The following is an 11,589-nucleotide window of genomic DNA, read 5'->3' as shown; positions in this document are numbered from 1 at the left end:
AGTCAATGAAATCACTGTACTTCCACATTCTCACACTCAGTTTTCAGCATCTCATCCTGAATATGTCTACATGTCCTAATGAGCAGAGTTGCTGCGATGTGATTGGATGATCGTAGATATCCAACGAGCAGTCTGACAGGTGTACCTAATGAAGCTGCCGCTGAGTGTACGCTTAAGATGGGTTACATTTAACATATTCCAGACACTGCCAAGCACGTAGAAAAATTAAAACATGTTGCGAAGCGGTCAGACTGACTTCATCTTTTTTTGTTGTTTTTTTTGTTTCATACAGAACAACATATATATGGCAAACAATAAAGAACCTCAGTCATAAACCAGATGTTACATGCTGGATAAGACAGATAACGTCTTCGTTCAGAAACAAACAAACAAACCAAAGCATATATTGTAAATCACAAAGAAAAAACATTTGGGCACTTTGGGACCTTTCGTAAACTTTCTATAAGTCAGTCATTTAGTCTGTTTAAATAACCAGTTCTTGTCGTCCATGTGGTGTTCAGTTTGTTTTGAAGGGGCAAAAACATTTTTATTTCCTATACTTGAACATTTTTTCTGAAAGGGCAAAAGAGCTGTTTGTATTATCAGTACGAGGAGCTCGTGTGGTTTTTGGTACTTTTCTTTCTTTCTTTGACATTAGTGGGAGGTTTTCTAAGTAATAATAAAAACATTGTTTGGGAACGAAAGAACTGCGATAAGAAATACTGTGTATTCATTTACAAAGCAAACGGGAGGCGAATCCTTGACAGCACTTCCATCTAGTGGTGGAAGGAGGAGTAAACGTGCTGCAAAGAGGAGGGGTTACCTCTGTCCAAAGATGCTGAATGTCCTTTTTTCCCTTTTTAAAAAAAAATAAGAGATGAAATTTCACATAAAACTGAAACGACTGCTTTGACCTTGCTACTCACAGTCTGAACATGTATATCAAAAGCGCTCGTTTTAGAGTTATTTAAATTCAGAAAAACAAAAAGAAAAGCTCTTTATGTAACAACAAATGAATAAATTAAACTCTTTTTTTATGCTGAAACAACCAGCGCTGCCTTGATCTCATCTTACATCAAAGTCTACCTGCGTCTGTGTGTGTGTGTGAGCGCCCCCACACATACACTCTCTCTAATCCTCGCACACAGATGTCGGCACACCCATGAATATTTCGAACAGTTCTTTTCGTTTTCTTTCTTTTTCTTTTTTTCAGTTCCAGTTGCAGTGCACTCAGGAAAACCAAACCGGTCTCTATAGCAACAGATGGCTGAATGAGCCGAGGTGCTGTGACCAATGAAGATACACTGAATTAATATGACCTATTTTAACCTCTGTGTACTTTTTAATTGGTAGCAACAATCATTTTTATTCAACATTGATCCCAGCAGATAAAAGCAGCATAAAATAAGATGGCAGGGCGTTGGTGGGAGAACTCATTTAGCCTATTTTCCTGTTAATTTTGCAGTGTTTCCAGCAGTTTTACTCCAGACACAGACAATGTTTGCATAGTTGTGGATCTCAGAAAGGATTTGTGACTTCGGTATGGCCCTAGCCTGCGTGTATGAGGTGTGCAGCCAGGGGAGAAAAGAGAGCGGGCATATGGGAAGGTGAGGCGTGAACCTGGAGAGAAGCACAGATGGAAGATGAGTCATGTGACTTGTGCAGAGTGGCAGGCAGGGACCTGGACGGAGGCCCAGGACGGGCCGTGGCCACGACGCAGTGAAAGTCTTCATCTGCGTGTTTATCTGCAGAAATCTGCCGGACAAATAATCAGTATGACGTCACAGAAGCAGCGCTGGCACGGATCCAAATAAAACCCATTTTTAAAATGGTGTCTGGCTTAGTTTCACACCGGCAAAACCATCACGGGTACATTTCTATTCCCTGGATTGTAGTGCAACATCAAATGTAGCCTCGGGACAGTTTGGCCTCGCTCCACCTGTGATATATGTGCCGACTGCTATCGCCTTCTTGTTTCAAATCTGTTGTCCGGCACTGCTCCAAGTCATTTACGCTGCACTTATTGAACGCATAGCTGACATTATTTATTTAAGGTAGCAACAGATCTGGCTCATCCCTCTGACAAATCTGACACCCATCCAAAACAAACAAAACAAAAAACAAAACAGCATCAGCTGCACAACTGAGGCAAGAAACTATGCTGGGTGCGTACGTTTGGTGTATTAGCAGAACTCAAGTGAAAACTACAGCAGGCTGTTTTTTTTTCTCTTCTCCCAGACTTTTATGCCAAGTGGGTGCTGTTGTTACAATCTGGTCGATGTACGAGTTTATTCTTCACCTAAAAAGATTTGTATAATACTTTGTCTCTTTTAAATGATCTGTATACATCCTTTAATACTGAGATTGCTGAAGGCCTTTGTTGGCACTGATGAGGTTTACCAGCCCTCTGTATTTTTTGTTTTCTTTTTGGCTGACTTTTCAATCAAAATGTCTTCAGGTAACAAGTTATACAAAACAAATGCTATTCGAAAGTTCTCCAAGGAGAGGTTTTTTTTGTGTGTTCCTCTCATTCTCATGCAATAGGGTCTACATAAGGATGCAGGATGCAGTTCTTGTTGTGGTCTAATACCTCTGCGATACATCTAAAAACAGCTTTTCCTTCTCAGCTAAAAGGCAGGCATAACTCTATATTCCAGTCCAAAGCATGTGAGGGGGTTCAAACAAGCTTTGATGCAGCTCCAGGTCCTTGACAAATAGTTTGCTGTGGACTTCTTGTGCTACGTCAGATCCCAGATGTAATATCCGTACCGGCTAATTGCGATAGTCCATTTGAATCATTCAGGAAGAAGAAGCCACGGAGGGGTGGAGGGGGGGGCCAACCATCGGGCTTACTTTCCTATCCATTTACACCCCCCTCCACTTATTTTTTTTCCAAAAGGGAACAATCATATTTTTGTGTGTGCAAACATTTCACTCTCTTATTTTGGCGGTATGACGACGAGCGGCGCCCCTCTCCGCGGCCTCCACATTAGCACTTGGGCATCGTTGGCGTTCGGCCTCCCCAGCGCGTTGGGAGGGATGGGTTCCTGGTAGTTGAGGATGTGCGGTTGCTCCTGGTAGGGGCGGCCCACCAGTGAGGCCCGAGAGCCCAGCGGCATGTCTGGATCCACGGCGATATCCACCCGCATCCGCCACCGCACCGTCTGCAACACTATACGCTCCTGGAAGAGGAGACAGAGCCACCGTGTTAATATGGTCGATGTGCTTGCTGATGATCTTTTAAGACCAAGCTGCTGACACAAAACTAAAACAGCCGTGCTTTCCTCGTGTTCTTTAATAAAATATCTCTTTCAAAAGACAACACATCCTGATTCACATGTTGTGCTGGACTGACTTCTGATGCCGCTGCTACATCAGGAGAGTTGAAGGTAATGATGAGATATTTTGTAACTTTACACCAGACTGGGAAAGTGCAGGAGAAAGTGATTACATCATAGCCAGTGTGAAATGGGAGAGTGGTTTCTGAAGATATACGGCTGTTTTTCTCCCCCCTCCCCCCATCTTATCGTGATGTGGGCCAAAGGCGGGATCGCTGTGTTTCGGGCCTACCTTCGTGACAGAGTTCATGGCCACCAACCAGGTGATGAAACTCTGGTCCCTGGTGATGTGGGTCAGCATGGGTGTGTTGCTGTTGCTGATGGGGACAGCCCAGGTCACACTGGGGTAGAAGTTGTCGTTCATGCTGACCGTCAGACGGGACGGTTTGGATGTAGGGCCGGTGAGGGTGACCGTCTCTGTGGTGTTGCCGTACCAGGGGTAGCTGACACCATCCGAGTCACTGATGGCCTTGACCCGACCCTCTCGCAGTTCTGGTAACTCCCAGCTGGACCTGCAGCAGCGGACAAAAGAGGACACAGAGAAGCAGAGGATGAGAGACTTTGTTTGTGTGTGTGTGTGTGTGTGTGTGTGTGTGTGTGTGTGTGTGTGTGTGTGTGTGTGTGTGTGTGGCAGTGCCAGGTACAGGGTTTTGGTCTAGATGTGTGTGTGTGAGAGAATCACATGCACACCTTAGAGGCCCACAGTAAGCAAGAGAGGTTTGATGGCGTCTTCTACACACTTACATGCCAATATCGCCATAGGTATTGTAGAACTCCATCTGGGTGCAAGCTTGGATCCAGCCCACCACCCAGGTTTCGTTGCGGGGCACTGGTGGCATCACGACTCCCGCTGAGGCCCTGAAGTAAGGTGTCTTGTAGCGGAGCACAATCGGTGAGTTCTCCTCAATGATGGTGGGACACTGGTCAATAGAGGCGGACACCTCATACACTACAATGTTCTCCCGTCTGATGCGGGGCTTGCATGCGATGCTCTGAATACAGCCCATAGTGCAGGCAACAAGCAGAATGAGCAAAGCCAGAGAAGACGGGAGCCGATGATACCTGGCCAGTATGCACATCAGTCCCCTCAGGGTTCCACCCTTGCCTCAAGAGCAGATCTAATCCTTTAATTGCACATAATCACTGATTGGATAAAGGAAGAAAGGGGCGAGAAGAAGAAGAAAAAAAGCTAGGGGAATAAGCAACAGTCACCATTGATGAAAAATGAAAACTTCCACCATAATATCTTTAGGATGATATGGAGGTGAGACAGCAGTGTTGACTTGGGGGGAAGTATCGCAGATCTTCGCAGCCTCCTCCCCCCGGTCTGCCTGCTGACTGCCGCACTGCCCTTGGCGCTCGTCCCCAGAAACTGCAATCCGGCCTCCCCTGGGCTGCTGCTGCTGCCTCTCCGCCGAGCGTCCGCAGGCTCCTGTGTTCCCCGTCGTGTCCGCACGTCCGGCCGCACGTCGGTGCCCCTTGATCCTGCTGCTCTGCTCCCGGCTCTGCGCTGTCATGTCAAGTGGCGACAGGGCAGCCAGGTGCGTCAGAGGAGGAGGGGGTCTGGATGCCTTTTGTTTGCTCGGCTTTTCCCGTACTAGCCCTACATTCGCGAGGCGCCCTCACAAGCCAGAATCGGGGGTCCTCATCACTTTAAGCCCGCCATGAAAAGGAAGCTTCAGTAAAAAACGAGCGAGGACGATGTCTTACGAAAGCGAGCCACCGGGGCCGCAGAGGGTTATTTTAATGTTTCTCTTTTTTTTCCCTTTCCTCGCAGCGAGTTTCCATTCTTGGGGATGCATGAATGGTGCAATATGAATGGAGGCAGCGAGGCGGCATAAACGTGCAGGCGGGGAAACAGCGACTATACCGTCAGGCTATCGATCTCGTTGTTGCCGCTCAGCCTCACGGGCCGGAGAGCATCCTCTTCCCGCGGAGGGTCGAGTTGTTCGGTTTCGAGGTGCTGATGCTGTGTGGAGGTAGAGGAGGGAGGGGCGTCACCCGACCTCTGCATTGAAAAAAAAAATAACAAGTGCACGCGGGCGTGTCTACGAGCATGCGTCACGCTAGAGTGGGACGCCATTGGTGGATTTGCTCGATAGCGGAAGTAGTGTCGTTTGACATCAACTCTCACTGACACGCATACACCGGCCAGCTCGGCTTATTAATACTATCATTATATATCCATACGTCGCCGGGTCGTACCCGCAGCCGGTGGCGCTAGTTTATGATCGGCCGTTTGTTCGGTAACTTGTCGCAGAAGGTCCCGAGTTTGCTGTACCGGGTGTCGCTGGTGATGAAGCCGCAGGTTGTATTCGTGCTGGGCGGGCCTGGCGCCGGCAAAGGAACTCAGTGCTCCAAAATCGTGGAGGTATGAGAGAAAGGGCAATGAAAACGGCCCTCTTCATCGAGCAGGGTTGTGAATGACGTGGTGCAAATGTGGTTCAGGGGGATATGCCTCTTTTTTTTTATTGTTGCGACTTCAGTAGGATCTTTTATTATAGGATAGTATCCCAGTTTTCTGTCACTTCCGGTTGTCCTCTAAAACGAACCTGTGCGTTAGCCAGGCAGCTAGCTTGTTCACCTCACAGGATATCCAGATTAAGTGCCGAAAGAGAAGCAGGAGCTATATTTTAATATATTTATTTCTTCAAGAAGACTCGATGACAATAATTCTTCACAATTGAGTGAGAGCAGCAAAGAATAAGGTATTTGTGGAGTCCTGCGACTGGATGAATGGGCTAAATAATACCTGTTTACGTAGAACAAACAGGAGATAGTGTATTGACTTTTCTTCAGTGCTGTCATCCTATCTGTGCAGATGGGGTTATGTAATGTCAGTGCGAGTCTGGAGTGCACTTGGCCACACTAGCCTTGACTTTGAACGATCAGAAACAAATAATGACATAGACATAGACAGGTATTGGACAAGGAACTAATCACCCCATCCTGCTGATAAGGCAAGGCACACGTCAACACATGTCAGTAATATCTGTTGTCAGGAATGTAGTAAGAAAACATTTTTTAAAAGAATCAAAGTATTGGGGGAAAGAGGCTGTTGTATATTACTGGAAGTTTTCTTTAACCCATAATTTATTTGTTCAGTCGGGCCAGAACAAAAAGTTATTTTATTTATTTCATCAGATCATCCTGAAAGTCAGCAAAGCAAAGCCAGGACTCGTAATGAGGCTGCTGCTTTGATGTTTGTCTGAAGCTCCTGAAGCTGCAGCTCTACTGGGGGCCGCCGTGGATTCTTTGATGTGTGTTTGGCAGACACAGCTTCTTTGAGAGAGAGACTTTATAGCTACCCTTGTTCACGGATGTTACTGGGTGTTGGCTGCCATGCTTCAAGTGCAGCGATCGGGCCTTGTGGCAGCTAGAGGAATAGAGGCTCCTTTCATTCAGGACTGACTCTTTTTTTCTGCTCAGCCTGCGAGTTAGAAAGATTTATGCTGTCTGTAAAGGCTGTCGCAGTGTTCACAGAAATGTACACACCTGGAAAATAGTTTTCGATTCTCATCACTGTTACTTGATTCAATTTAGAAATTTGTGTGTTTCTTAGAGTTATGGCTACACCCATTTGTCAGCTGGGGATTTACTCAGGGAAGAGCGAGCCAGAGAAGAGTCAGAGTTTGGACAGCTCATTGCCAACTACATCAAAGAGGGCAAAATCGTCCCAGTGGAGATCACCATCAACTTACTCAGGAAGGTGTGTATTCAATACAGGTTGTAAATCTGGTTCGCCTGGAAAGAGATCCTGCAGGTCAGACCTGTTTTCAACTACACTTTTACACTATTTGTTCAAACAAAAAAAATTCTACAAAACTGAGTTTTAACTTTTAATATTTAAATTTTTCTCCAAAACCCCGACTTTGATTCTGACATTTTAGTCATTTGAATGTAATGTGAATGATTTCTTTCTGTTTATCATTCAGGTTATACTGCTTTGTTTTTCTAAACTAAAGAGACAAAAATGTATTGTAGTTGTATGTTAGATACCTTCTGCTAGAGTTTACTGGTAGTGTTTCAGAATCACTTTCTTGGATGACTGTGGTCTGTTTGCTGCACTGAGAGACTAATTTTAATTTTAAGTATGTCAGCATCATGATATGAACTGTTACAGATGCAAAAAAAAAATCTCAAATGCAAAATATTTCCTGTTTGTTCTTCCCGTTTTGTTAGGCCATGGAAGCGACGATGAAGGAAAACGAGAATAAGTTCCGGTTTCTCATCGATGGTTTCCCCCGAAACGAGGACAACCTTCAGGGGTGGAATAGTGTCATGGATGGAAAAGCTGATGTTAAATTTGTGCTTTTCTTTGACTGCAGCAATGAGGTAAGTCATGGACCTTTTATTGTCCATTTCACAGCAGGGATTGCTGTTTAAATGAGGATACAGAGAAATCATTTAACATTTATTTGCTTCATTCTCATCTTCTGTATTGCTACCACCTGCTGAAGTAGAGTGATGTCAAATTGTTGTGTAGTCACCCACAAAACTAAAGTGTAAAAAGAGCATGTTCTTACATCTGGCAAATCATCTTAAGTTTTTAGATTTCAGTGGGGAAAAAACATCCTGGAATTAAAAGTTCTTAAAAGTACTTTTGGTGGAAATGTGGTTCTGCTGTGCTGAGCTGATGTTTTGCGAGTTATTTTGCACTGATTTTGACTCTTCTGTCTGCAGGTTTGCATCAACAGATGTCTAGAAAGAGGAAAGAGCAGTGGGCGAACAGATGACAACAGGGAGAGCCTGGAGAAAAGGTGCAGTTCTCTACTGAGGAACTAATATCTGGAGTCCGACCTTTAATCTGTTTTAATTTAATAATATACCACTGAGTCGTCCATTTCCTGTGTTCGTTTTTTCCCCTCTATAGGAAAAACATGCATGTCTGATCACTATAGATTTGTCTGCCCCATTTAACTTACTGGTGGATACCTGCACAAATGTTTTTGACCTAATTTATGTCTGCTTGGAGTCCCTTGTGTCATCTGACCCCGATAACATGCCATATTTTTCTTCATTGCAGAATCCAAACCTACCTGCAGTCTACACGACCAATCATTGATCTGTATGAGAAACAAGGCAAGGTGCACACTATAGATGCTTCTCGCTCAGTGGATGAGGTGAGTAAACAGCGTCGGCTGCAGGAAAACATTCAGGAATGCCTCCCATAGAGGCCAGTTAAGGCCAGTTAAGGCAAACAAGCCCTGATATATGAGAGAGATTATGTGAAGAATGCTACTTGTAGATTCAGTCCCCCATCATGCACCCAGGATGTTTTCAAGTTGTAATTTTTCACATTTTAGATCGAATGCTGTTGGGATTGTCGGGGGGAACTGGTAGTTTGGGCAAACAGGTATTTTGACAGGTTTTCGTGCCAAGGCTGCCATCATATGGTGGTTGTGATGTTCAGTAAATCCACCAATCTCCCTTTCAGGCTCATTTCCTTGTGCACCTCTGCATCACTATTTTTAGATAAGGCCTCTTCTGCAGTTTCACATTGGGCCCAAAGTTTCCCAGAGAAAATCATCGCTGGTGATGAGAGCTTATCTCATCACTTCTCACTCAACTTTTCAGAGGAGGAATCTTTCATCCCAGCGTTTTCTATTCTCCTGTCGTAAACATTTAACACCGTCTCACAGCAGTTCATGAAATAGTCATGACCTTTAGTCTACTAATTCATTTCCCTAGACACAAATCTTACACTTTTTTCACGCACGCACAAATTTCCAAACAGTGTTTTGGTGTACCCGTGTCCATGCGCACAAAATGACCTTTTTCCACTTTTAAAAGTGGAAGAAGAAAAAAGTGCTGGAGCAAGTTATTTGTTATTTCTCATGCTACAAACCCAAATCTGAGTCACACTAATCAGAGAGTTTAAGACATTTTAGGGTTTTTTTTTAATAACTAAATTTTTTTTAGAATTATTTGAATATACATTAGCCCTTTGACAGACTGGCCACCTGTCCTGGGTTTACCTGGCATGTCTGTCATTTACTGCATCCAAAGATTTGTTACCCATGTGACATCATCCACTTTTATCTGCCACTCGGACACACTTGACGGACATCCAGCACTCATCGCAGACACAAAAGTGCCCATAAAATGACTTGTGGTGTGCCCCAAGGGTCGGTTTTAGGCCCTGTACTTTTTAATTTGTATATGCTCCCTCTTGGCGGTGTCATCAGAAGGCATGGAGTGAACTTCCACAGTTACGCTGATGTTGTACATCTACGTGTCTCCTGATGACACCAGACCAATGGATGCCCTTTTTAACTGTATTCTAGATATAAAATCTTGGATGGCAGAAAACTTTTTACAGCTTAACCAGGACAAAACTGAAGTTTTAATCGTCGGTCCTGAGGCTCAGAGAGTCTAAATTACAGGCATTTTCACTATGTCCTTCACTACAAGTGAAAAACCTGGGTGTTATTTCCGACTCTGAGCTTGGTTTTATCCCACATATTAAACATGTAACTAAAATTGGATTTTATCATCTAAAAAATATAGCCAGAGTCCCGCCTATTCTCTCTCGGGCCAACATGGAGATGCTGATGCATGCTTTTATTACCAGTCGCATTGATTACTGTAATGCCCTGCTCTCTGGTCTCCCCAAAAAGAATATTCCACCTTTACAACTTTTACAAAACTCTGCAGCTCGTGTGCTGACGAAGACCAGAGGGCGGGCCCACATTACACCGGTTTTAGAATCGCTGCATTGGCTCCCTGTGTGTTTCAGGATCGATTTTAAAGTTCTTTTATTGGTTTTTAAATGTCTTAATGGTCTCGGGCCTTCTTATCTCTCAGATCTGCTTTTACCATATGAACCCTCGCGGACCCTGAGGTCCTCTGGTACTGGCCTTTTGATTGTTCCTAAAGTCAGGACACATACTCACGGAGAGGCAGCTTTTCAGTGGTATGGTCCTCGTCTGTGGAACAGCCTGCCGGAGGAGCTCAGGGCCGCAGAGAACGTACATGTTTTTAAGAACAGGCTCAAGACCCACCTTTTTAATTTAGCTTTTACTTAGCATTTATTTATTCTATGTTATCCTGTTAATCTATTTATATTATTAAATTAGGTTCTACATAATATTTATTGTATTTTATCTTTTTATTCTGTATATACTATTATTAGGTCATATCTCCAGTGTTTCCTCGGAGGGGGCTCTCTGCACCGGGGTTGTGATCGACCGTGGCTGCTGTGGCTCTTCTCAGCCTGGCTGGGGGGCTTCTTTGCCTCCCTCCTGCTGTGTGCCCAGCCTGGAGGCTGCGGTCTGTGACCAGCTCCCGGTGCAGACGGCTCCCTGTTATAGTGTTTCCTCACTTGGCTCATGTGTGCCCAGCCTAATTTTGCCCAATTTTACTTTTCGAGTGTAAATGTGTGTGTGTGTGTGGGGGGGGGGGCGTGTATCCATGACCGCTTATGTTAATGAGAGTGTGGGGAGTGAAATGGAGGGCGGGATGGGGTGGGCTGCTTTTAACCATGTAAAGCACTTTGTGCTGCATTTCTGTATGAAAAGTGCTTTATAAATAAAGATTGATTGATTGATTGAAGTATTCGGAACAGCCGCTCAGGCATGTCAAAGAGGCGACCTTTACTGGATTTCCAGTTTTTATTGAGTTTTTGTTGCACCTGTCATTTAAAAACAGTAATACATAGCCACGGACGGCGAGATAAGCTTCACCTGCAGCTCTTCCAGTAGTTCAGGCTTTCTAACACGTTGCTTTTTGTCTATTCCAGGTGTTCGCTGATGTGAAAGCCATCCTAGACAAAGAGGGTTGAGTTTCGCCAACTGCCAACATTCATTTATCTTTTATATTTCTTTTTATCAACTGCATTTACACTATAATAAGTTTATATGTTCATTCATATGACTTTTTACATTTGGTTAATTTTGACTTTGTAAACGCTGTACTGTTTATTTGTGAGGATGTAAAATGTGTATGAATGTGGAGGTAGCAATGGCAAGCGGCTACCTGTGATGAACTAGTTATTATTCAGAAGAGCTCACAGTGTAGTCTTTCCTCATAGTCTGAGGCCTCAGCTTAGAGACACACTTCTTTTGTCAAAGGCACTCGCAGCACTGAAAGTCTAAGAAAAACTGTACGTATGACAAATGTTTTCAGGGGCATTGATAGAAGCTATCTCGCTCTTGATAAAAAATGTTTGATCTGATGACAAGGAAGGAGTTAAGTCTGTACTGAACCACATATAGCCTCTCTGCCATCCAAATAAAATGAATACAACATC

At 44.3% G+C, this 11,589-nt stretch overlaps 2 protein-coding genes across 2 annotated transcripts; one reads left to right on the top strand and one right to left on the bottom strand.

The window, feature by feature from the left end:
• Window positions 1-2: 2 nt before the first annotated feature.
• fam78ba (family with sequence similarity 78 member Ba) lies at window positions 3-5,339 on the bottom strand. The gene is made up of 3 exons (XM_085440519.1): window positions 4,083-5,339; window positions 3,571-3,850; window positions 3-3,182 (listed from the first exon to the last, which is right to left on the bottom strand). Exons 1-3 carry the CDS (start codon window positions 4,415-4,417, stop codon window positions 2,940-2,942), a joined length of 858 nt encoding a protein of 285 aa, XP_085296645.1. The 5' UTR covers window positions 4,418-5,339; the 3' UTR covers window positions 3-2,939.
• Window positions 5,340-5,409: 70 nt separating this feature from the next.
• Window positions 5,410-11,589, top strand: cmpk1 (cytidine/uridine monophosphate kinase 1). Its single transcript, XM_085440520.1, has 6 exons — window positions 5,410-5,709; window positions 6,901-7,047; window positions 7,521-7,673; window positions 8,022-8,098; window positions 8,365-8,461; window positions 11,080-11,589. Exons 1-6 carry the CDS (start codon window positions 5,566-5,568, stop codon window positions 11,119-11,121), a joined length of 660 nt encoding a protein of 219 aa, XP_085296646.1. The 5' UTR covers window positions 5,410-5,565; the 3' UTR covers window positions 11,122-11,589.

Source organism: Copadichromis virginalis, linkage group LG18, assembly GCF_057382275.1.
Source record: "Copadichromis virginalis isolate Kocher_CV1m ecotype Utaka linkage group LG18, C_Virginalis_male_GT1.1, whole genome shotgun sequence".
Taxonomy (NCBI): Eukaryota; Metazoa; Chordata; class Actinopteri; order Cichliformes; family Cichlidae; genus Copadichromis; species Copadichromis virginalis.
The sequence above is the reverse complement of the archived record's forward strand: the minus strand, read 5'-3'. Positions and strand labels throughout refer to the sequence as shown.

What these genes read in the sequence shown, in the direction of transcription:
- fam78ba (XM_085440519.1), bottom strand. Translation starts at nt 4,417, where the DNA reads ATGTGCATACTGGCCAGGTATCATCGGCTCCCGTCTTCTCTGGCTTTG. An exon ending in ACCTATGGCGATATTGGCAT is followed by an intron (nt 3,851 to 4,082) that starts GTAAGTGTGTAG and finishes CCGCTGCTGCAG; the next exon opens with GTCCAGCTGGGAGTTACCAG. An exon ending in CCATGAACTCTGTCACGAAG is followed by an intron (nt 3,183 to 3,570) that starts GTAGGCCCGAAA and finishes CTCCTCTTCCAG; the next exon opens with GAGCGTATAGTGTTGCAGAC.
- cmpk1 (XM_085440520.1), top strand. Translation starts at nt 5,566, where the DNA reads ATGATCGGCCGTTTGTTCGGTAACTTGTCGCAGAAGGTCCCGAGTTTG. An exon ending in TCTTTGACTGCAGCAATGAG is followed by an intron (nt 7,674 to 8,021) that starts GTAAGTCATGGA and finishes TTCTGTCTGCAG; the next exon opens with GTTTGCATCAACAGATGTCT. An exon ending in CTTCTCGCTCAGTGGATGAG is followed by an intron (nt 8,462 to 11,079) that starts GTGAGTAAACAG and finishes TGTCTATTCCAG; the next exon opens with GTGTTCGCTGATGTGAAAGC.